General features: G+C 39.9%; 1 protein-coding gene across 6 annotated transcripts in view; it reads left to right on the forward strand.

The window, feature by feature from the left end:
* Positions 1-26468, forward strand: part of MEIS1 (Meis homeobox 1) — a 136080-nt gene that overhangs the window by 91775 nt on the left and 17837 nt on the right. For all 6 annotated transcript variants that reach the window (XM_079110610.1, XM_079110606.1, XM_079110607.1 and 3 more), the window contains exon 9: positions 19879-19955. In XM_079110610.1, coding sequence (XP_078966736.1) covers positions 19879-19955 — 77 coding nt within the window. The remainder of the gene's footprint in view (positions 1-19878; positions 19956-26468) is intronic.

Raw genomic sequence — 26468 nt, forward strand, 5'->3', positions numbered from 1 at the left:
TCCCTAGAAGCCTCTGATACCTGTATTACAGCAAAAGCAGGTTTCCTTGTGCGTATGTTTGTGTGTTGGGAGGAGTTATACTGGCAGTAGGAGGAATATTGGGCCCTTATCTAAGAATACTTAATGTTTTTGACTTGTGGGGAGATAGCTAGAATAATCTCCATGATGTGACAATCTAATTCAACCACATAGCAGGAAAAGACAACTTTCACACACACTTGTTGTTTTTCCCTACCCTAAATTAGGGTTAAACTTAGGCCATTGAATCCCAACACAAATGGGTTCATTAAACTTTTTATTTTTCCCCACGGAAGTTTGAATACTTTTTGAGGGACTACTGTGTACAGGAAACTATGTACATTAGAAGCTTCCTAGGACCTCTGATGAGGGCATTTATCTAGTTGGTGCAGTGTACAGAAGGATCTAGAGTTAGAACGGTAAGGAGACAGCTCCGGTCAGTCTGCAAGAAGACCACACTTGTGCAGTGTGGAGAACTGTGGTGGAAGACTTCTTGGAGGTAAATCTGGCACCTCGCAAATGGAAACATTCAGTTACCTCCACTGAAGCTGGAGATGTAGAAGGAGTTTTGGGTCCGAGAGTGCTCAGGGAGAAAAGGAGGAGGTCAGGGACAGACTTTGAGTGCTGCCTACCTTTGAAATCTGGAGTAAAAAAAACTAGATGAAAGAGCTGGAGGAGCAGTTGGGGAGGTCTTTGGTCCGATGTGAAGGTGGGGTGCATTGATTTCTGGGATGCCTTCCCACATGAATATTCAAAGAATAGGAAGGAAGCTGCAGTAGCAGGGAAATCAAAGAATCCACTTCCCAGAATGAACCCAACATGGCCCCAGATCGACTCTCTCGCTGTCACCTTCCCGTCAGCTCAGGGCATCGCCAGGGACCCAGAAGCTCCAACCAGGAACTCGGGAGTCGCCTGGAGGATTCCTGTCTGCTGTCTTCAGGGGACTTACTCGCCCACTCCCTAAGTCCTGCAGTGTCTTCCTTCCACACGCTCCTCCATTCTATTCCTACTGGTCCACTGCTACAGCCTTAGGTCAGGTTCCTTCTTTCTCAGTTCCATCCTCAGCCTCCCTGCTTCTAATGTTGATGTCATTTTACCATCTACGAGGATTTTCTAAAACTTGCCCAAGTCTCCCCCTACTTAAATTCCTTGATACCGCCCTATTGCTCTTAGCATTCTTGGTATGTGGTTTCAGGGCCCTTTCAGGTCTGACATGGGCCCACTGAGACCCCAGGCTCCTCTTTGGTCCTTTACACACATGCACCCACGCATTGTGCAGACAAGCCTGAGGCTTCCAATTCCCACAGGTGCTGCCTGCTCTGGCACTCTGTGCACCTCACATGCCTGTCCCTTGTCTAGAATTGTCACCTCCATGACCCATTCTCCACTTGACACTTCCCTCCATATCCTTCACAGCTTATCTCAACTGTCACTGTTTGGGGAAGCCGTTCCTAGTTGTTCCAGGAGAGAGGAAATGGCCCTGGCCACCAGATCCATAGTGCCTTGAGGAGACTCTGACAGAGTCCTTATCTGTGCGTTATAAGCTGCCTTCCTGTTAGAGTTTCGGACCTAATCTTTCATCTCTGTATCAGCAAAGCCATATTATAGATGCTTGATAATATTTACTGACCAAATGAAGGAGCAAAGTTTCAAACACAGAACTCACCAAACCCTGGAAGTTTTTTATAAAGTAGAAGTTCTGGGGAAAATTCTGGTATAGGGATTAGAATGTCATCCATGACCTGTTAAAGAGCTGTTTTAGGCATTTGGAGGAGAAAGAAGTTGTATTATGAGGTGTACAGAGGATTCTGTGGCAGAGGCAGCAAGAAGGATACTTGGTATCACTTTGGGAAGAAAACTTAGTTAAAAAGTTTGGAAAAATTTGGGCAAGAACTTCAGGTCATGGGAACAAGAAGAGGTTTTACTTTTCTTTCTTCTTTTTGGAATATTTAGGAGAAGGGAAATTTGAATCTGTTTACACATGGGATGGAATTCAGCCATCTTTCATGGAATTTTTACCGTTCTCCATGCAACTTGTTAATACACCATCTAGTAATTTAGGCAAGAGAGAAGGAATCTTTGAAGATAAAAGTAGAGAAGAACTGACTGATGCAGGGAGGATCAAGAGCAAGCTAATGTGAGGGATGCCAGCAGGGAGAGTGACCGGGTGGCATCTCAGAATGACTGAGCAGTAAGTGTGACCCAGCAGAGAAAGAAGACCCTGGAGAGACAGAAATGGAGAAGGCTACTGTTCCCTTCCCAGATCCTTTAACAGACCAGAGGTAGAGTCAACAGAAGAATGTCCAAGAAGTAGGATTAGGCATAGGAGGAGAATGGGAGTCATGGGAAAATTGTTCTTGGGAATCTATATGAAAGGGAAAAAGCGGGGATTGGGGGTGGGGAGACAGAAGGACTTCCACATGCAGTTAAGAATACGTGTAGCCCTAGACATCACACAGTGACCAGGGACTGGCTAGACTTCTAACAAGCACATTTCATAATCAACCGCTTTTTTGCATGTTAAAATTATATATGAAATAATGAATTCTTAGTGATATTCCACAGACAAACAATTGCACCTATTCCTTAAAAATCAGTACTGTGGAGAAAATTAATCAAACCCCAACCTGATCCACTTAAGTTGTACTATCATAAGTAGGTTGGTGAACTCCAGATTGCATTAAAGGTTTTATCTCAGTTTTGTAGGAAGTTATCATGCAATTACTGTACATTATCTTTCAGGGCTGGTCATATGAGAAGTTTGCAAACTTGTTATTGATAACCTTTGAATGTGAGTTCAACAAAAACCATGCACGTGCAGCTGTCTGCTGAGATAAAATTTTTTCTTGCCATGATATTTGAAAGAAAAGAGGGATTTTAAATTTAGTTAGAACAAACCTACATATCATTTTAAAAGATTTGACCATGTGAGTTAACAGGCAAACAATCTCAGGTATGCTTCTGAAGTCATTCCTCTGCCAGAAGTTTCATTTTTAGCTACAAGAAGGAGGGTTCCTTGCTTGGACAGATTCCCTTAGCTTCACAAGTTGAAGTTGAATCCATTTTGACACTGCTCCAGAAGAGTCTACCATTGTTTTTTGGGTTTGATGGCAAATGACATCTACCTGGCTTTGTGAAATAAAAAGGCACCCCACACATAATGAACAGCTCATTGTCATATGTAAAGGACAGTCGCAAGAAGACTCATCTGAAGTCTCTCTGTTTAAATGGGAAGGACTACTGACCTGCAAACGTGCCAACAGGAAAATAGCCAAACAAATAAATAAATGGCTCAGTCGTCCTTCAAACATGTATTAGAAAAAGAATTAAAGATTGGTCTGCTATCCAGCTCTTTGAGGCAATGTCATGACAATGTTGGAAAGCCAGCTCCCAGTAGCTGGTTTACTGCGGGCGTTTCTGTCCCTGTCTTTGGGATTACCAGAGTGCCATGTGCACAGTTACACAATGCATAAAGGCGAGGGTCATTTCTAGGACAGATAATTGAACATTAATACTCGCTGACATTGTCGAAGGAATGATATGTCAACCTGACAGGGCCTATGTGCTTACATCTGCTGATTGGCTGCGGACGCAGGCCCTCGTGTCAGGATCAGACCCCAGGCCTGGCTGCAGCAGGGCACACGATGGCACAGCCATTAATCACGAGCTGCCATCTTGGGCCAAGAAATCGTCCGCAGAATCGCTTGACATCCTGTGTGTGGCTGGCAAGTTGCATCTGTCCTGTTGTAGTGTGGTAGGTTGGCTCTTGGCAGAACAACCAAAGGAAATACCACCGAAGACTCGGAGTTGGTGTCCGCACACCACAATTTTCAGCAGGCCCAATGTCCTTTTTACGCATTTCTTTCTGAAACTAGCATTCCATTGTGAATAAACGGGCAAGTTGTGGAGGCTGAAAGGGAGGGTTCCGAGGTGGCATGTCTTTTGTTCCTGTGGGAATCTGTTTTGATGAGTTTCTGGTTTCCTGACTCACCATAGGAAGTCAGCATAGTGAAGAAAGCAAACAAGAATTAAACTGAAGTTACTTGCTGTGATTTATTTATTTTTTTTATTTGCAACAAAATATTAAACCCTTTAGGCAGATTTCTGAACAGAGGAAAAAGAAGTCTATGCAATTATTTTCTTACCCCTGAAATCACATGAACAGCACTTTCCTGCCTCATTTATGATAAATCTTTAGTGAATTAATCCTGTTACCCTAATATTTCCACAGCTAACACTTTACTGAACATGTATCCATTCAGAGGAAAGCAACATGGCACAATCATGAGGGCCTCTAACACTCTCCCTGATTGTACCCTCTTAAAATAGGGGTGAATACTCTGATGGCAGCTACCCAGTTCAGGTTTCCACTGCATAAAATGTTCTAAAATAGGGCCCCCGAGAGCATCCATTATCACATATTGGTTAACATCACAGATTTTTAAAATCCCAGTTGCACTGGAACCATGAAAAAAAAAAAAAAGGTCTTTCATCTGTAAAATCTAGTTTCTCTTTGTTATTAAAATAAATGAAGCCATTAAACAAAATATATGCATGTGATAGTTGAGTTCATCATTTGGCATCATCAAAATGATGGAATTCTGCATTTTTAAAAGTCAGTGCTGCCGTTTTAGGAGGTTTGGTATAAAATCCAGCATCCAAACGTGTTGGAGGTTTCTGAAACTTTTTGACTTTACCTCTATTTTCATCTTCAGTTTGTTTTCTTATACATTTATCTCTACCTCCCTCAGCAACGAAGATTCTGTTTGAGAGGGCTAAAAACAAAACAAGACAACATTCCCCCCCACCTCCAAAAATCCTGTGACCAAATGAATTAATTATAACTATTGATGAGCTCATATTGTGAATGTGCTGGAAGTGAAATAATTTCCAAACATTTTATTTCCAAAGGTTTGTTTTTAATTACAGCGGCATTTGGTTGGCATGCAAGGGTGAGTTCTCACTCTTGATCTATCCTAGTTGGAGCCCTGGCCAAAAGATTCTCTGTTCCCTTTTCTCGAGAGCACACTTTTCTGCCAAATGTGGCGCTTGTCCCCTGCCAAGGAAGGTGGGCGGACTGCCACTTCTGACTTCCAGCCACCAAAAGACAAAGGCTCCCAACATCCTGAAGTCCAGCGAGCCAGAAAGGGCCTCACACCTTGAAGGATCTAGATTATTGATTCCTTTCCCCCATATTTTATAATATGGAATATTTTCTCAGTGCTGGGTCAGTCCCTAAGGGTGATTTAGGCACTTACAGGAATGTGTGACCCTGCAAAGGCCTGGGGAGGGTCATTTAATTGTCTTAACTCATCTATCTACAGCCTGAGCACATCTACACTGCCAGTCTCACCTTGTGGCTTTTCTAGGGTTTTCTCTTTTACTCATTTCATAAGAACTTACTAATTATCTATTTACTTCTGTGAAGTCCAAGTTCAAGAGGAGTCATAGAGAAAACATTACCTCCTTTCCTTTTAGCAGGACCAGCTACATCACGTTTTTGTGGGGGGAAGGTACTAAGGATTGAACCCAGGGGTGCTTACCCACTGAGCTACATCCCCAGCCCTTGTGTAAATATTTTATTTAGAGACAGGGTCTCACTGAGATGCTTAGGGCCTCGCTAAGTTGCTGGGGCTGGCTTTGAACTTGAGATCCTCCTGCCTCAGCTTCTCCAGCTGCTGGGATTATGGGCGTGTGCCACCAGGCCCCAACCAGTTACATCATTGTTGGAGAATGTGTAACTTCTCCAAATAAATTGTGCTGAACTCTTATAAAAATTATTTTAAGATGATGACAGTAGTTCATGAGACCAGCGTGGACCTTTCCGGGCGGGAGGTCCTGCAGTACTGTACTCGTAGCACACCCGTGAAGCCCTCCCTCTCTGTCTTTAGATATCCCGGAAGTGAGTTTGTTCAGATAAAGAGAATTACAAGAAAATATTAAAATCTAATTTAACACAAGAAAAAACAACCCAGAATTACCTAGCCAGATCCTCTTCCTTGCATATCAAGAACTATATTATATGTATTTTACATAGATTAGTCCAGTCTTAGGAGTGATCTCAGACTGAGCACTAAATGCATGCCAGGTACTAAGACAGGCAATGTGACATGTGATGTCTCGTTTGAGTGCCTCCAGTTTTGCTACTCTCATTTTATTGATGAAGAAGGAGGCACAGAGAACTGACCAGCTTTGCATATGGTCGTACGGTTAGGATGAGTTCTAAATACTAAAGTTACCTAACTAACTCTGTACGCCCAATTGCACCTCCTGAAACCAATTTCTCTTAAAAATGTTGTCTCTTAGATTTGCCATTTGTAAATGTGTAACCACATCACTGAAGCATAAAGGGACTTAATGACTACTCTCCTGGCCTAAACAGGCTGGTGACTCTACACGTGGGCCTGAACTCTCTTAGCAAGTGACTTACAAGGGGGAAAATTAGGCCCCTTGTATATGTAATTAGTAACCTATGTCACTAATGAAATGGCAAAGAAATACACACTAAATACAGCAAGACTATATCTAGTTGTTCCAAAGAGGAACAAACTAACCTGTCATTGGATAAAGATACTTCCTTCCCAAAGTCTGTTTTAAAGGGGCAAATGCTGTTATTTAAGACTTTGTAGCATTACCAGTTAGATTACTTATACAAGTTTGTTTGACACCATGATAGCATTTGAAGTGTGTTCTGCTGTTTGGTTTCAGTTCTTTGTCTGATCCTAGGAATAGGGCAGTGCATGTTTACACATTATAACAAGCTGGGTCCACTATCTCATAGAGGGTTTCTGACCGATGTGACTACAGCTTTTTACTTTATCATTAACAAGATAAACTTTGAGCTTCAGTAGAGTTTAAAGACAGCTAGGTTGAGAAATAGGAGACCTGGGCTCTAGGGCCAGGAGCCACAACTTGCACGTCGACATAACCCTACACAACCTGCCATGTATCCAGCCTGAGATTTGGTTCTGCTCTTATGGAATGCGAGGTGGGCAACATCACAGGAAGGCCAACCCCATCAGCTAATTGTGAGGCTCAGTATAATAAAATACAATTAAAATATTTTTTGGTCAAATACAATAAAATTGAAAGTGATATGTAAAATATCACCCAAACTCAAAATTTTAAAAGATGGGATGGGGGGGCAAACTGGCTTTTGAGTTAGCTTTGATTGAATGCCTTTATTTTTGCCAATCTTATCTGATAATCTTGCTGATGATAGGTCCAGCTCTTTTCTCACTCATCTCAGATGTTCCATGAACAATCTGTGAAAACCCCACAGAAATAAGACCACATCTGTGCTCACATTTCCCTGTCCAGTTAGAATGGATCAACTGGGAAGGCATAATCTGGGAAACAAATACTGGGGATTTGCCCAAATTTTGACTAAGACTCTTCTCTCTTCTATAATCCACTCTGGAGACAGACAGTGAATTCACATCAATAAATGCTTCATGAAGTCAGAAAGGGTTTGCTTAAGAAGGTTCATAAAGATAAAGGTAATCTTATTACTAAAACAACTTGAAGTTTTGGGGTTTTTAAAATTTTCTTTTCTTCTTTCTTAAGGGGAAACTCTCTTTCGTTTGATTGCAAGATAAGGGTTTTGTTGTTAACCAAGATAAAATATAGTGCTGAATAATCTCTTAAATTAAAAATTGAAGTGTATGTTAGAAAGAATAGAGATAATTAAATAGCTTAGACTACAATGGATAAAGGGGAAAGAGTTTTCATGAAAATTAGCTTAGTAAAGGTAAATTGCATTTGAATCTTAACTTCAGATCTGGGTGCTCTGCTATTTGGCATATGTTGAATTGATAATGCCTGTGTGTTAAAGAATTCTGATTGTTTCTTTTGCCTCTCTCACAGCTTATAAAAATGCAAGCAGGCCCATCTAATGAATATTAATAACAATGATGTCTAGATAACACATAAACCCCCTGGATCTGTGGACTTTGGATGCAGTAGTCAGAGAGGATTTCTGTGGCTCTATTTAATACCAAATTTACATACTTTTAAAGAATAAACATCATCTTAATATTTTAATATCCATATTCCAAAGTGGAGATTTTAGTGAAATAAAAAGCTTAATTTTCCTTCCCTGAACATAATGTTCACCAAGGTCTGCATTTTAAGAGACAGGAAACTGTTAGCTAAAAAAGAAATTAACTTAATCCCCCTTCATTAAGTTCCAGTCTTTTTTTGTTACTTAGAGACAAGTAATAATTATACCCATAGCAATGCAAAGCATGTTTTACACTTTTGTTATACAAAAGAACTGCCGTTGTTAAGGTGACAGCAAAAGAAAATGAGAACATTGATAAATACTGATATATATATATATATATATTTTTTTTTTTTTTTTTTTTTTTTTTCCTGAGATCTTCTCTGGCTCTTGAAAGTAAAATTCACCCAAGTATCTGAGAGGCATTTTAATTCATTAACTGCAAAACTCTACACATGCGATTTGAGAAAATGTCAATCAACTAGCTAAACAATATTTTCCCAGCTAAAGTTATAAACACAGCAGCTAAGTGGGTGGAAAAATATCTCAAATGACTACATATTCTAGTTCTTTTATAATGCATAAAAGGTGGGCAGTTTTTTTTTTTTTTTTTGTAAGTTTGTATCTTTTAGATGGAAATTTCAGCAAAAGCACAGTAAATCTCAACAGTACATACTATTTAAAGCACTCTCACTCGTCCCCCCCCCCCCCCTTTGGCATTGTGAAAGACTTTTGAATTTTAGCTTTACAAAGAGGGGGAAATCATTAAAATGTAGTTTGTACCATTACATTCATTATTTGTCATCTTAATGGCTGTTCTATAGTTTTCATTGCACCTTTAATGGTAAGCTTGGTCAGGAGAGGTGAGTGGGAATGTGCCCACACTTGGCTGCAAATGCTGCTTGAGAGTGTCTGCTAGCTGGGCTTCAATCCATGTCCCTGTAGATTTTAATGTCCCCACAGACTGCTGGCAGCCTGCTTCCAGCTGTGGCAGGCATGATGCAGTGAATTGCTTTTGAATGTTCTTTACTCAAATAGGCAGTAATTACAAGCTTAAAGAGGTTTAGTGGTCCAGTAAACTACATAATCACCCCTGAATTAGCCCGGGCTCATCAGTTGCAGTCCAGCAGGCTCGAGTCTGCTGTTTGTATGCAGCCTTGATCACATAGCAACCTGATCAGCAGGTGTGGAACAGCCAGAGTCCCCCATAAACACAACTGTCTACTGGGGACAATGATCTCTAATGAGATGAGGCTACACCATCACTGTAATTTAAGTGGGAAAATTAGCACTAGAGAATGAGCACCAGTTCCAGGGGTCTTGAGTCATATTGGGAGCAACCCGAGTTCCCCATCTCTCTCTGTCTCTCTCTGTCTCTTAGAAAAATCTCACCAAATGTACTGTTGTGCTTTAAACATAAGGATACTTTATTCTTTATACAAGGATTTCTTTGCCTGAATATTTAATAAGAGAAGACATCTGTAAAGGCAATAATGATAGCAGCCAATAGACTCATTCCAGAATGGTCGGGTAGTATTTCATCTGCCTTGTCTTTTCTCTTAAAGGCTTCAAAACACTTTCGCTTTGATTTTTAAAGTGGAAAAGTGTTCTTCAGGTTGGTGATGGGTCTCCTTTAAGCCAGAGCACTCTCTAAAATAGCAGAGAGGAGCTGTGTGCCATTCGAAAAGGACTTTTACTTTCTTGGAGTTTATTGTATAAATGAGTCATGAACTTTCTTTTTGGAAAAAGTGGCCTAGCTTGGTAGGCTGCTGTTTTATTGTGTGCGTTGAGGTGGAATTCTTGGGGCAAAGATTCAGCGTTGAGACTCTCTCTCCTTCCTTTAGTCCTGGGCTAGGCACTGCTAAGACAGACAACTTGAATTTCATCACATTGGACTCAGAAAGTTGGAAGGGAACTTTTGCAACAGATAAACCAAAACAACCTAGGGTGGATCTGGAAGAAAGTTTTTTGGGGAAATTATACACTGAGGCTAAGAAAGAAAAGGGAAATGATCTAGTAATTAAGAGCATGGGCAGTGTAAATGACTCCTCAAGGTCAAATCCCAGCTCCAGCCTACTTGCAAGTAAATTAGAGTCTGTGCCTCAGTTTCTTCTGGAAAGTAAGGGTAAAAATATTTACCTCATAGGCTTATGATAACAGTTCAATGAAAGAGTACCTACAGCACTGGGAATAGTTTCTCAGCAGAGGCAGTTAACATGAGCAAAATCTGTACTGTTTTGGGAGCTGTGGAACTGAGTGAGGAGCATGAATAATTCTTGAAACGAGGGGTTTTCTGATATTTGTCTGAAGTAATCTCCTTACAAAGCTAGTTGAGAAATTTCTGGTGTCTTTAACTTCAATAACACTCATTCATTCATATAACAGATATTTATTGGGTACAGAATGGACTAGCTGCATCATGAATGGGAATAGAATTTGTGTGTTTTTATTAGTAGTCTATGAAAATGAAATGGTTTTGAATGTAATTTAACTCATATTTGATTAAGAATCATGCAAGAAATGAAAGTAATTGGAAACAAACACACACGCACCCCCCCCACACACACCAATTTATTTCAAAGCAGACAATTTAAGGCATAGTGGAATGTGGTTGGATGGGATGACAGGCGTTTGAGTCTATGATCCTGAGGAGTGTTCTTGAATATAACCTATCATCATTCCTGTTTGTAAGCAATGCTATAAGCACTAATACAATGATGGACATATCACTTGCCATTGAGTTTTCTGTCTTATAGCAAGATCTACTTTTGCCTCTATTAACAGAACCAAGTTGTGGAAATGCAAGATACATGTGCACATTAAGATAATAGCTGCTTTATATAAGGAGGAGTAATCATCATATATACTCATCAGGAATGAATGGGGTTGTTCTGCCCATCCTATGAAAGACAAAAGTTTGGAAGTGGATTTTCCCAACTGGCATGTTACTACCAAGTTTCAAATCCCAGCTGTGTAAGCTAGAGAAGGTGTTGTGTCCTTTCTGTCCCCAAGTTTGCTCATCTATAAAATGGGCCTAATAGTTGTACCTTCCTCTGAAGTCATTTGTGAGGATGCACATGTGTGAAGTATTTGGAACAACGCCCACTACCTCCTTATTTCCTAAAGCACATGATGAGTGAGATTTCTGCCATTTTTTCTAATACCACTAAGCTACTTTCAGTGAAGTCCCTTGGGCTGGAGGCTTCAGAGAGAATGTGGGAAAAGTCCTGGTGAACTTTCACTTGCAGAGCAGAAACAGTCAGTTTTAAGGCAGAAATGGTGGGTAGAGAAATGGCAGCATAAGGCACATACCAATAATAAATTCGTTCATGCTCCCTTATAATATGTTTTGGGTTGAAAAAATAAAAAAGGAAAGAAAATCAGTTTAAGTGTAGCCAAGGGAGGGAACCAGGGACAGATCTGATGCCAGTGCTAAGTAATTGTGAGCCTTAGGGCATGTCTTCTGACCTCGCCGAGCCTCAACTTCCCCATCTGTGAAGAGGGGTTAAGCATAGCCGGTCATGGGGGTCACCAAGGGTACTTGAGATAATGCATGTGATGCGTTTGTTAAGGACCAACACTAATTCAAATAGGCTGTGGTTTAAAAGGACACCTGGAAGCAAAGCATGAGTACTCGTCCTTATCCCATCCCTGCCCCAGTTTCCCCCAATCCTGGGTTGTTGTTTTTCTGTAATGGTCATTTTTTTTTGTTTCCTTTTATAATCATGGTCTTCTACTGAGGGACTCAACATTCAGGGTGTTCATTGATAATCATAACTGTTCAAAATTCATTCACTTCATGAATTTTAGTACTTTTAGGAAGAGGAGATAAGTAGTTGCTAGTTTAGAGTCTTATGTTTTATGTCTTTTATAGTTATTCTTAAAAATAGGTCTGGCAGGGCATGGTGGCACATACCTGTAATCCCAGCGGCCCGGGAGGCTGAAGCAGGAGGATAGAGAGTTCAAAGCCAGCAGCAAAAGTGAGGCGCTAAGCAATTTCAGTGAGACCCTGTCTGTAAATAAAATACAAAAAAATAGGGCTGGAGATGTGACTCAGTGGTCAAGTGCCCCTGAGTTCAATCCCCAAGTACCCAACCTCCCAAAATAGTTCTGTAACATATACAGCTAATGAAGAATAGATTGAAATTATTGTTACTATTTTAGACTTATATGCAACTATAGAAAAAAATCCCAAATACAAAAAACTAAAATACAAAGGAATTTCTTTTCTTTCTTTCTTTCTTTTTTTTTTGGGGGGGGGGGGTACTAGGGATTGAATCCACAGGCACTTACCACTGAGCCACATCCCCAGCCCTTTTTAAAATGATTTTTTATTTTGAGACATGTTCTTGCTAAGTTACTTAGGGATCACTAAGTTGCTGAGTTGGTCCCAAACTCACAGTCCTCTTGCCTCAACCTCCTGAGTTGCTAGAATTATAGGCATGTGCCACCACACCTGGCAGGAAATTTTTTTGTATAAATTCTCTTTTTTATTTAGTGTTTTTATTTTATATTTAATTCATATTTAGAAGAAATTAAAAGACCAGATATGCCTGTAATCCCAGCCGCTCAGGAGGCTGAGGCAGGAAGATTAAAAGTTCAAAGCCAGCCTCAGCTCCCTAGCGAGGCACTAAGCAACTCAGGAGATGCTGTCTCTAAATAAAACATGAAAAGGGCTGGGGATATGACTCAGTGGTCAATGACATCCCCGGGTTCAATCTCCAGTACCAAAAATAAATAAATAAATGACTGGATAAGTAACCAGGTGTAGTGGCCCACACCTGTAATCCCAGCGATTTGGGAGGCTGAGGCAGGAGGACTCACAAGTTCAAGGCCAGTCTCAGTAACTTAGCAAGGCCCTGTCTCAAAGTAAAAAGGGCTGGGGATGTAGCTCAGTGATCAAGTGCCCCTGGGTTCAATCCTGCAAACTAATGGACACACAAACAAAAGATCAGAGAAGTAAAGAAGGCAAGGCATTTTATTTACTTGCTTCTTATAATTGGCTTATAAAGCAGTGTTTCTCTTGCTATGCATTATAAATATGGTCTCATTAGTACACAAAACTAAGACTGTGCTGAAATGTCAGTACCAGCGTCCCACTTTTCCTTCCACACCTATGTCATTTCCACGTGATAAGATCAAGTCTACAGATTCCTGCCTGACTTTCCTGCTTGCACGCCTCCACCGGCGACTTCCTATAACGCGGCTGGATACATAAGAAGTCAGCACCCGGCTGCAGAATGACTCCGCTGGTCTTCAGAAAAAGCTAGTGCTCAGCCATAAACGGAGCGCATTGAGTCCGAGCAAGCAGGCAGTCTGGGGGTGCCGGCGGAGAATTAAAAAAACAGGTCGAAATTCTGTGACCCCACTGATGATGCTCCAAACACGTTTGGCTTCTTAGCCAGCGCCGACATTGCCGCCCTTGGTTGTCTTTTGATTCCGGCCTGTGTGAGGATGCAGGACTCAACTACTATGCATTCAGGCTATGTTCTTCCTCTGCACGGTGCACTGCTTTTGTAATGCAAATGGGAGGCACAAAGTGTCTCTTTGATAATGTGCAGTCAGAAGACAAAAAAGCATTCATGGAAACAGTAAAACTAATTCATAAAGCTGAAAGACAATAGGGAAGCATTATGGATTTTTTTTAAAGGAAAAAAGTATCCTAGATCAATGTAATTGTCACAGTGTAAGCTATTCATAGTCAATGCATAAGGGGGCAATGGCTGCAGGTTTAAAGTGAGAGAAGTTTTCAGAGGCAAAAAAAAAAAAAAAAATTGGATTAAACAAACATATTTGGTTTTGGTTAGCAGATTTCTGACTATCTTCCTAGAGCGCAAATATATAGCTAGGTATTTTCATTTAGATCCACAGTATTCTGTTAGTGACAGAAACTTAGAAGTTTTAAAAGAGCACAGAGACCTAATGGTTAAAAGTCATATGGTGGATTTTTTTTTTTTTTTTCTTTAAAGGGAGTATCTCTCCATCACATACCAGAGTTTAGCTCAAGGTCAACTTATATTAATGCATTAAACTTAGCTGTGGAGGAGGCATAGGGCTGGAGGAAAAAGGATAAAAGAAGTTCCGAAATTGTTCTTCCAACATATTCAGCCAAGCCACAGAACATTGCCTTGATAAGGCTGATATTGGACAGTTGCCATAATTCCTCCTGTTAGATCGGCTCCTCTAGTACCTATTCCCATACCTTTTAAAGTATAGCATGTAACATTTTGCTTGAAAATTGCTTCCACCTCTATTGCTTTGTTATAGCTCTTTTGCAGTTTCGGTATAGAGGCACTGCTGTGTCACAAGAAATTACTAATCTGAGGCTTGAGAAGGGGCAGTGTTGCCTTCCATTATCTCACCAGCGAGCTCTGTACAGGATTATTTTCAAATTTTCTGCTGCCATTACAATGTGCTGTTAGAGTGGGCAAGGCAGTGAGGGAGGGGACGTTATTGAAACTTGGTTACCAGGGTAGATAAGATAAAGTTCATCACTGTCTTGGCATCCGCGTTTGCAGCCAGGGGTGGACATTTTGATGAAAGGAGTGCGTTTGGGCGAGGATGTTGTTAAGATATAAGGCTGGACGTTTTCCATCTGTTGTCTACGCTAGAGTTTCTCTCTTTTCCTCATTGATGCTCATCTGGAAAAGTCAGCTTGATTGTTTAAATAAATAAATTTTCTTCCAAGGTATTGTAAACTCGTAAATACCAGATAACCCACATCAGTACCTCCCCTCTCGTGCCAATCTCAACAAATAAAACATTGTGCTGAGATAGCTTTCTTTAGAAAGTTGCCATTTTCTTTCTGTCACTTTCTGTTCTTTGTGGCTGGTAAAATGACAGCTCAGACTTAACTTTCATGAGCTTTGGCTCATTTTGGCTTTTTTTTTTTTTTTTTCCTTCAACATTCTTCATTTCCATTAGGCAAGGCGCATATTCTAGGGGCCATTTTATGCTTCATTGGGGTAATTAGGCAATCACTCCATAGCGGGTCATTATTAGAAGTCATCCTGCAGATCCAGAAACTTGTGAAGAGTGGCACGTGCTTTAGGAGTCAGGGTATTGATGATTGAAATAGTGATGATCACTTTGTGCGTTCTGCTCTTGAACTGGGTTCCACTGCCCACAAAACCACCTATTTTCCCTTTGAGTCCAGCATCCCTTCTCTCCCCTGTGAAACCAGCCTGATCCACGTGTGCAGGTTTAATGTTGAAGGGGAGGGTCAGCTTTACCCATACATAATCACTATTTTATGGCTTTCCCTCATTCCTGAGGTGTTAATGCAGATCAAATGGGAAACACTCGAAACAGAACCCTTGCAGCTACCGCCATGCTTTGCTCCCCCCTCTCAATCGTTAATTCTTATTGTAAGATCTAAAGGTAATTTTGTTTGCTCTCTTAATGCCTTGCAGGTCTCCCAGTGGCCCTTACATATCCTTTCTCAAATTCCCCTCTTGATCAATTGTTTGCAAATAATTAAGCTTTTAAGAGATAATGGCATGAGGCTAATGTACACAACAAAGGCAGGTCTCCCTCACTGTCTATGGGACTGTGGTCAAATTTACTCTGATATCCCAGAGTGATTAGGTTGATTGGTATATCAGGCTAGTGCAATAAGTCTTGCCTTCACAAGAACCTACTGATCTTTCTTAAACTAGCGTCCTTGTCATTGAGATATAATAAAGCAAAGGTGTGCAGGAAAATGGCAAGGGGTGACATGGCCCTTTGCTGCAGTGTTTTGGAATGGATTTCCTGGGTTCTCCCTAAAACGGCCCTTTTCAGGGATCACTCCTTATTTATTGCAAAATGCCTGTCTTTGCCAATGCCTGCTGCATGGCCTCACCAGCCCTGTGGGTGGAACGCAACGGGGCTTTAAATGTTTTTACAGCAGTCTTGCCTGTGGCATGTTGAGTTTTTGTCAAGTCATTTTTTAAAAAGTCTACAAAGGAATAGCTCATACAGTCCACCAAAAGCTTATCTAGTAAAGATGCATAGGATTTAAGACATTTAAACATATGGAGTTTCAGTTTTAAAGCCTACTTCTTAGTGAATTTTTGTGGATTAGCTACATGAAGTTATGGCTTTCATGTGATTTGAGCAATTATGGATTCCCGCCCCCCAGGGAATTGAAAGTTTGGGGGGCACCAAGGCCAGGAATTAGGGGGAAAAGAAGACATTCAGTTGACCTACCTTAGACAAGGGTTTAGACGTTTTGTGGATACTTCCCCCCCCCCTTAACAGTGACCAAATTATTGTGAATTTAATTTTGTTCAGGTTCATTTACTCATTCAGATATCTAAAAGAAATTTATATATATATATATATATATATATATATATATATTTATATCCTGAACAACTGAAAATTGCTTAATGGAGACAAAGTGCTGGGTCTCCATAGCTTGAGGCTGCCTAGCAATTACACTGCATGAAATTAGACACAGTTTGTTCCAATTACTTAAAATCAGATCACATGAAAAGTGACAGAGGGAAAAAGAAGATAGACTTTTCTCATTTTATGATAAATTATGAAATCAGAAACTACATGATGTGAAGAAAGAACTGAAATTTGCACTGAAAATTTGAGAGCCGAGCTACTACCCTTTGATGATTTTAATGATCCAGAGAGAATGTTCCCGACACCACTTGCATGAGTAGAATGTGAACTCTATTTGCTTTATAAGAATGTACGTAAAACTTGCTCGCAAACAGGCATGCGAAATTCTCTCAGAAACACAGGACAAATAAATTACTGTGACAATCCTCAATTTTCAGAGTAACTAAAGATAAATGGCATAAATATTAATTTTTATCCAGTCTGGTCATAACATTAAGACACAACTAATAAGATGGGGCAAAAGGCATTGCTTTCCCACTGTACTGAAGAGGGACTGTTGACATGTTTATTAATTCAACTGAAAAAAATCGCTGAAAGAGATTTCCGTAGGACCTGGAAAACTGTAAGTGAATATTGTTGCAGAAACTATTGCAGGTTGGAAATTGTGGGCATGTCTACAACTTTATCTGGCAAATAGTGCCAACAGCTAGATGTTAAAATTTGCATATTTCAAAATTCAGTTTATAATTAGTTTTGGGCAATACTGTAAGAACTGCTTGTGTGAGTAACTTTTGCCTTTGATGACTCTTAGAACTCCAGATGACAAAATCAAGGGTTGGAAAAGTTGCCCTTTGTTCAAAGCCACACAGTTAATAAGTGGCAGCATGGAGTTATTTATATTATGTACCATTAGTCAGCTAGCATACACATAGAATTACTATTCATCAAATTATAGTGTAGTATTCTGATCATAGGATGCTCTAGAGATTCATTCATTTTTTGGTTTTGTAGTGAACTGTTATACAAGTGGGAGTTATGTTTTAGACCTGAGGGTAATGGGTTGCTTTTAGCCCAGAATCCAATGATGAGATTTTTGGCTACAGTGGCTGGTATTACGTTGAGTAGGGTCATTGTCACCTATAATCGTAGCCTAATATGAGGTTTGTATACTTTTATTGAAAAGAGTGTGTTGACACCACTTTTAGAAATGAAACAAAGAAAGTAGTGTCATGGATTTCAAATTGGATTGTTTATTCTTTCCTCTTCCTCCTCCTCCTCCTATTTATTTATTTATTTATTTTTGGAACCAGGGGTTGAACCCAGGTATCTTTTAGCCTCATCCCCAACCCTTTTTATTTTTTTTAAATTTTGAGATAGGGTCTCACTAAGTTTCTTAGGGCCTTTCTAGGTTGCTGAGACTGACTTTGAACTTGTGATCCTCCTGAGCGAGTTAGTGGAATTGCAGGCATGTGCCACTGTGCCCAGTGAGTTGTTTATACTTTTTGCGGACTTTGAAAGACATTTTCTTGTGCATTTGGATGTTGCATCTGAGTGGAGAAGTATCTGGGTACGTTATAGCTGTTCTCCTTGTTCTACAGATACTTCTTGATTTCCTGCTAAGTGTTAGTCTGGACTTTGAGGATGATGAATAAGGAAGACAAAGGGTTTAGAGTTGGGTGGGAAGAGACACCCCAACAAGGAAGCAAATAATTAAAACCAGTGTTCCAGAGGATGATGCCTGCTATTTGGGAAATAAGGAAAAATTGATGTGAGAGGATAAGGTGGGGAGATGGTGACCCTATAGCCGAGTCCTGACTGACATCCGAGAAGAAGCCTGAGTGACAGGGAGAAGCGTGGCATTTTGGAAGAACAGCTTGGTGTGGGTGGACAAAGAGGAGGGACAGTAATCAGAAGAAGGCAATAAAATCTGAGGGAGGTGGTCTGAGCTGGATGGGGACTGGTCTTACAGGCCATGATAAGCAGTCTGGAGGTCTTTGAACAGGGGACATTTATGGGGATTATGCAAGGTATTTGCCAAATCCTTTGGTCATAGTGGGATTTAAACTCGAAGGGAAGGAGGAAATATCACTGACCCGTGTCTGCTTCGGACCATCCCTTCTCCTGGTCAGTTTCCTTACCTGTAAAACAAGAGGAATGATAGATTCCATTTATGTCACTCACAGGGCTATAATGGGGATTAATTACCATCCTGTCTGTAATATACTTGAGACTCTTTAGAGAAAGGCACTATAGTCCATGAAAGCAAAGCCTTATTCTAATTGTGTATTTATTGATTAAGTGACAATCAAAGACAATGCTTATGGGAAAAATTGTTATATCTCTGCTCTCCACAAACGTATCCCATGTGTATAGATATAGAACATATTTAAACTTACATATAAGAGCATTGAAGTGGTCATTAACAAGTCTTTTTAGCATCTAATCAGACATTATTAATGAGATTAAAAGCTATGTTAATTAGCATTCAATAGAGCAGAATTTAGTTTCCATGGCACAGATAGTTAAATTGAGGGTTTGCGGGGGGGGGGGGGGGGGGGGCCCTTTCCCATTCATAATGGAGTAGAAGGTTGATTCTCAGAACAATTTTATCTAGGGAGAATTCATAGGGAAGCGACACTTCAAGCCAGTCAGTATCTCCACTGACAGAAGCCCATCTTCAGCGGTTCTCTCAGACTTTAGAAATGTGTATTGAAAATTTAAATATTCTTGGTTTTTGAACAAAAAGTGTTTTTGCCAAAGCTAATTTCAGTAGAATTCCAAACATTCTCATAAGAAAGTCTGAATTTCATTTTATTATCGAATCCCGTTGTACTTCTTTATCCACTCTACCTTGAGAGGAACATGGCTGGGTTTGTTGTTACCATGGAAAATATGCTGATCTTTGACCTTGTTTTGGTCTGTGTGCAGAACCCTAGCATGTGTTGACATTGAGACATGGAAACCAACTTGGGTTAAATTTTGTTTGCTTGTGCTTTGCTGAAGAGCCAAAATGAAAAGTGGTCTAAACAAAGCACACCCACTTTGAGTTTGCTATTTGCATCCGGCAATATGGTGTCTTAGAAGAATGTCAGCTTAGTGCTGGGGACCTCAGCAGGGTTGGTCAGAATGTTTCTTTAGAAGCCCATGGTTCAATGAAAAGATTCAACCAGGATATGATACACTTTTCAATGGTTGAAAAAAATTCTTGCCCTTATGTTAATGCTATAAAATGTGGTGAAGATCACACTGAACTTTCTGTTTGCAACAAATAAACTTGTTAAAGGATCAACTCAGTATCAAGGTTCTGCAAGTATCCTAAGTAGCTATTTATACACTTCACTAATCTTTGTAATTGGCTTGTCTTTTACTGCCATTAATTAGATGATGTAGTATTCCATTAATAAGAGTGACACACCTCAGCATTTTTACCTTTAATTATAGACTTCACTAGACACTTAGGTTATTGACAAAATGTTCTAAATATTGCCTGATGTACACATATCCTTTTTGTTCTCTTTCAGCATCCTTACCCTTCTGAAGAACAGAAAAAGCAACTGGCACAAGACACAGGACTCACCATCCTTCAAGTGAACAATTGGTGAGCAATTTGGCTTTGTGTTTACACACAATCTGTTTCCCCCTCTGGCAACCTGCAGCTTGTGTTTTTGCATTGAGAAGCCACACCCAGTCTCTGCAGCTCTCCCTCCTGGCTTGTTGATCCAAAGGTGAAAACAAACTGTTGACTGATATGTGAGAACACTTTCTAGTATGGAAAATAAAACAGCGTGTTGCCTTCCACCTCCTTTATACCTCGACAGGTTTTATGGGATCAGTCTGTGTTGAATTCACATTCCCAATGGCTCTGGTGACATTTTGCTCCCTTTGGCTCTTTTTCCCTTAAGGATAATGGATAGACTGGTATCATCTTGTTTTCTGCAAAACACAAAAATCCACCATCACCTATCAATCAGTTTTAAATTCATGGGATAACCAAATTCATTTAGATTTTATGAGGCTTGTGCATTCAAGGATGGTTTCCCCATTCTCTTATCTCCAAAATGTTCAAAGGGAGAAATTGTGTTGCTACTTTGAAGCTATTCAAAACCTGATGTATCTCAGGACTGTGCCGTACTATTTCTAAATTAAGTGTACATTCCTGATTTGGGGTGAAGCTGGGACTATACTCCAAGTACCAGCCAACAATATTCTGACTTAATGTACAGTGAGGTGGCAATGAGACTTTGAGAAAGTATGATTTATTACCCTTTGTGAATGTGCTGAAAGCCAGGTTTCATAAAGTCACCCAGGGCTAGTGTCATATTTGAAGGGTATCGAAATCCAATATCCCCTAAAACTAAGTGTATCTAATTAATTGTCCTAATATTTTTAGATTAGTGTTTATGGTGGCGAAACCTTATCCTCTTTGATGTAAAATCCCGAGAAGGCCCAAAGCCCGGATGGGGAAAGGGAAGAACTGGGAACGCCAGTTGGAGACAGAAGTATTTCTTTCTGTTCAATAAGTGTCAAAGATTAATATTACAGAATCTCTGATTACACGGCCTAATCCATTTTGGTGAATAAATTCGTTCTTGATGTCCATTGCACCTACATTAACAGACCCTTCCCTGTTAGAGGGCCTGGGTGCCTTTGGGAGAGATTTCAGATATATTAAACCCCATTACAGAAAATGTAATTTCTGTCAATATAATCCCATGTATTCTTCAATTTAGTATTTTAGAGATAACAAGCTACTTACAATATATTTGCCTTTGGAGGATTAATTTACAAAGTGCACTATCTGCAAGACACAGACAGACTCACACAAGCATTGCTTGTAAGGGTTATCAATTTCTATGACCTTACTGCAGCCTTGAGAGATCAATTTTTGCAGTGCTTTTAGTCAGTGGAGAGGGGACCCAACGAAGGCACACTACATCCAAATGCTTCACCGGGAGTTGTGTGGCTGCTGAGGTTTTTCGTTTGCCTATTCTGACCTGTTATTTCAAGACTGTTCAGTCTGCATTTTTGGACTTGTCTTTCAGAGGTTCTGGATGATATTAAATGGGAGACCATCAATTGCATATACCCACCTCAACTCACCTCTTTTTCAATTCACACTGACGGTGAGGTGGTCTTGATGTAATGGAGCCTCTGCAAACATTGCATTTCCCTGGGAAATGTTCTCGTTTGAGGGTAAAAGGAGTGGCAGGGTGAGCTCTCTAATTAAGGAACGCTGGAGAGCTGCCTTTCAGGTGATCTATCACTACATGCCATCTCTCTTCCTCCTCACCGTTGCTAGCAAACTCCATCCATAAACATAGTTACCAGAGCATAGATTCCAATACAAGTTGCTTTCTATGGGCAGACCATCTTAGAGGATATTTCCTGTGAACTCAAGGCACGAAGGCATTCGTGTGACTTCAGGTAATGGGTATGGACTGTTGTTTTCCTAGATTCAATGTACATTCTCAGGTGGATGGAACCGATCTCAACCAGTCAGCGAGTGTAACTAGACTTCCTCAGTTTTGTAATTTAATGGGGGGAACCTTTTAAGAAGATATGACACCTACTACAAGGTCATTTTTCAAAGTATATGCAGATTGATTTGTTTTTGCTGTGCTGGGACTGAACGTAGAGCCTCTAGCACACTAGGCAGGTGCTCTGCCACTGTGCTACTTCCCAGCCTTGTTTGCAGACTTTAAACATGAATTTGGCACAGAGACATAACTTAAGGATCATTTTACTTACTTATTTGGGACATAACACAATTCTGTGCTTACCTGGCGCTTGGTATGCTGTGTTCTTCCTCCTTGTCCTTTCTGGAGTTGGAAGTGACCCTGGTTTCCACCTCGCTGCCTTTGCATTTGGTATTGTTTTAACCCTTGATAACTTGGTCCACCACGGAGACTGTCCCTCAAGTAACTAAAAGATGTCAGAGAGCTTGTCCTTCTTAAGTTTGATGAATAAATGGTTTGTTGAATTTTCATCTTTCTAAGGAGCTGGTAATAGATTTAATTTTCTTCAAACTTTGAGTAGGAAATGTGATGCAAAAAATGGGGAAACCCAGCCGGTCGTGGTGCGGCATGCTTGTTATTCCAGTGGCTTGGGAGGCTGAGGCAGGGTCTCGAGTTCAAAGCCAGCCTTAGCAACTTAGCGAGGTCCTAAGCAACTCAGTGATACCCAGTCTCTAATAAAAATACAAAAAAGGACTGGGGGTGTGGCTCACTGGTTGAGCCCCCTGGATTCCCTCCACAGTACCAAAAAAAAACAAAAATGGGGAAACCCAGATGGCATCTTTTTGAAACCAAAGATGTCAGAGAACCTTAAACTGCCCTATCTGGAGATTGAAGAGCAGAGAAGCTGAGGTGTGGTTTTCTTTTTTACTTTATTGTACTTAAAAAAAATCACATGAAGCTTTTTTGAGAACTTGTAAACACATTTTTTTTCCTATACAGAGCATCAGTCCATGGTGTTATTTACTTCTAGAATTAATGTATTTTTTAAAAAAATTACCAGTGTTTTAGTGATTCCCCTTCATTTTGTATAGCACAACTTTTAAAAATTTGAGTCTTTCTTCTTGGATTCCCTGAAACTTGTTAACACACATGTACATTTTTGTCTGAACTCTGAGTCACTGTTGATGAGATTTCATAAAATGCTGAAGGGCAGGTTGGGTGTAGATCAGTCATAATTATTGGCAGCAACATAATGTATTGAAATACACAATATGTAAGTAAAAAATATAAACTCATGTCTAGTTGTTAGCTTGTCATAGAACCCCTGGATGATGTAGTTTTAAGTCAAACTGTGACTGAAAAATGAGACGAGAAGTTTGGTGTGTTGGAATGGTTCTTTACTGCGCCACTGAACTTATTTTCCCTTCTTCAGTTGACATAAGTGACATGTGCTATCTGCTACTGTGGTGGACTAAGGATAAAGCAGATGGGATTTGTCAGAGAGTTGTGAGCCAGGCATGGCAGCACATGCCTGTAATCCCAATGGCTTGGGAAACTGAGGCAGGAGAATCTAGAGTTCAAAGCCAGTCTCAGCAACTTAGTAAGGGCCTAAGCAACTCTGTGAGACCCTGTCTCTAAAGAAAAAAAATTTCAAAAAGAGCTGGGGATGTGGCTCTGTGGTTCAGTGCCCCTGGATTCAATCCTTGGTGCCGAAAAATAAATAAACAAAATAAAAATAAAGAGATAATTGTGGTAAATCAATTTGGTCTACTTGTCAGAACAAAAACAGAAGGAATCTTAAAACAGTTGGTATTAGTACTTTGGATGCCCTAGGATGGAATGAGAAATGTATTAAATGAGACATTGTAGGACAAGTTATACTATTACTTTTTTTTTTTTTTTTTTGAGAATTGAGGCAATTATGCAAATAATTTGGGTTGGGTAAAATTTTTTACCCAAATTATCTCATTTCTCTGAGGTACATGCATGGTTTTCCAAAAAAAAAATTCAACTACCATACATAATTGCCTAAATATTTCAACCTTGAATGTTGTGGTAGTCTTAGATTTAAAGCATAATCATTTTTGAAATATAACATGCATCAGACTTTATGTATTTTTCCTCTCACTCCCTCACTCACAATAATTTTATCCAAAAATGGTAAATGGTAGTATTCAGTGCTTTTGTTTGTTTGTTTGTTTCTTTCTTTCTTTTTTTTTTTTTTCCATTGTGGTTATAGTTGTGACAAATACTTCTGATATACAGCAGTGAAAACAAGATTCTGACATTTTGTCATTTATGTAGAAATGTCTTAAATATGGGGATTAGATGCTGATTTAAATCTTTAAATATTTCAGTAAACTCTACAGAGAATATAAACACACACACAGAGTCAATACTTGGTTCTATTTTTTCTTCCTGAATTGACCAACTTTATTTTTTATTTTGAAAATGTGAGTATAGAATGGTCCAATAAAATCTCCCTTATGTCTTTTCACCCCAGCGTTGCAGACCTGGGACTTCCCGGTGATGGAAACTTGGGCCGTGTGGTTGTACTGGTACCACAAACACATTGCTGGGTACCACAGACACATTGTGCCTCAGTAGAGATCTAGCTTAGGGCGCACTGAATAAATGTTACAGTTTTTTTGTTTACATCTGAACACTCTTCCAGCGAGGCCTGATATTAAATGATGAACCTTTTATTCTGTGATATGGGTTTTAGGTGCAAAACATATAGTATAGGTGAAATACAGTATGTATGTAAAGAGAAAAATCATTCTGCACAACAAGGTCTATAAAACTCCAGGTAGCATCCTAACATCTGATATGACACTGCAGAACTATTGCTCTCTACAGTTCTTAGATTTAGGGTACACACCAGATTTTTCTACTTACTCCATTTATTGCCTTTGAAACTACAAAGCATTCAGGCATCACTCCCATTTATTACTAGTGGAGGGGAAAAGTATGTTGTCCTTAGAGATTTATGCCCCTGGCAGGTAAAAATGTAAACTTATTTTTAAAAAATCAGATTTCCTTTATTATAATAAACAGATTCAATGGGTAAAGGTCAGGTTTCTTTCTGAGTTATGGTAATAATGTAGCAAATAGTTTTATAAGTAATCAAAGATTCTATAAATACAGGTACCTGTTTAGATGTAAATGTTAAAACATTCACAAATTATCCTTTCAACTTCTGTGATCTAAAAATCAATAGGGGTCAGAGGGTTTCATAGAATTGTTCTGCTTTTTCTTCCAGCATAATTTAATAATACATTTTACAGATGTTGTTTAAACATTAGGCACAGATTGTTTTGTCAATAAAGCTAAACAGAGGCCTGACACAAAAGCAAGGAAATCAGAAAATAAATAAATAAATAAATAAAACAATAAATAAAACGAAGAGCACATCAGTGCAAACACAAGGAGCTGAAGCACTGAGTCACTTGTTTCTATTCAACTACAAAATGAAAGTGTGAGCTGTAGAGTGATTTCCTTACCTAGAAATCACCAAGGGATGCAACAACTTTGCCCACAAAAAACGTAATTTTATTAAGCAGGTGGTTTAACTTTCTCCCTTGAGAATCTCAGTGTAACCCACATTTGAAGTAGACTTCTTAATTGATCAATGGAGTAACAGGTGCAGTATTTTTAAAAGAGGGAGAAGCATAAATAGAAGAACTCCCCAGAACATTTCAGAATGTGTTGTTGTTCTTCAAGCCTCGATTAATTGCTTTGCTTTTCACCTTGAGTGTCAATTCTAATAATATTACCTTTACAGGCGCTTACTCCAGGTTGAGATTATAGCAATCAGTAATACTCACTAGATAAAATACTGTCTAGTTGCTCATAAGAAAATATTGAAATCAGTCAAAAAATGTTTAGCTTGCATATTGCCTGAGACAGGGCTGGCGAGGCGCCAGACAGGCAGGGTATTATTAGGAAAGCTGAGCAAATAGCTTGCAGGGGAAAGACCTGTGAATTTAGAAACCTTCAGGTATTGTCATGTCAGAGAGTTTTAGGAGTTCAACAGAGACACTGCTTTTGTCTGCAGATTTTCAAAATTTCTAGCAAACAATCCTCTTTGAAAATGACTCTGCAGACTATTCAATATACTTTGTTGTCAGTTTTACACTGTAAGTTTACTTAGAGCTTTTCTCCACTGTGTAAAATCAAGTTCTTAGTACTGTTAAAGATGAAAACCCCCTGAAGAAGGGGTAGGTGTTGGCCCAGGGTGCTGGGTGGAAAACCCTGCCCCTCCCCCTTTGGGACCCTGAGTCTAGGTGAAAGATAAACAGGAAGGTCCTGGATACGGGAAAGAGGATTTAGGAAAGTTCGAATACAGTTCATGTAACCATGGCCTGTCCTCCAGCCAGTGTTGGAGGGCAGTTTCAAGCTTTTCAGAACAGGAACTAGCTGGGTGCCTGCAGCTGAGAGCCAGTGCAGCCTGAGGAAGTGTCTGTCGCAGGTCAGCTTAGAATCAGGCTCCCAGTGAGTTAGGAGACTGATCCGTCATAGACTCGGTGTTTCCGAGGACCTGTGATTCCTTGCAAGGCAATTAAAGCAGTGGCTTGGAGGTTGACTCTGAACGTGGCACCTGGATCAGCAAGACTCGTTGCATTCTAATTAAACTAGATTTGCTGTTTGCAGTG

Source organism: Sciurus vulgaris (assembly GCF_902686455.1).
Source record: "Sciurus vulgaris genome assembly, chromosome: 14".
In the NCBI taxonomy this organism is placed as follows: Eukaryota; Metazoa; Chordata; class Mammalia; order Rodentia; family Sciuridae; genus Sciurus; species Sciurus vulgaris.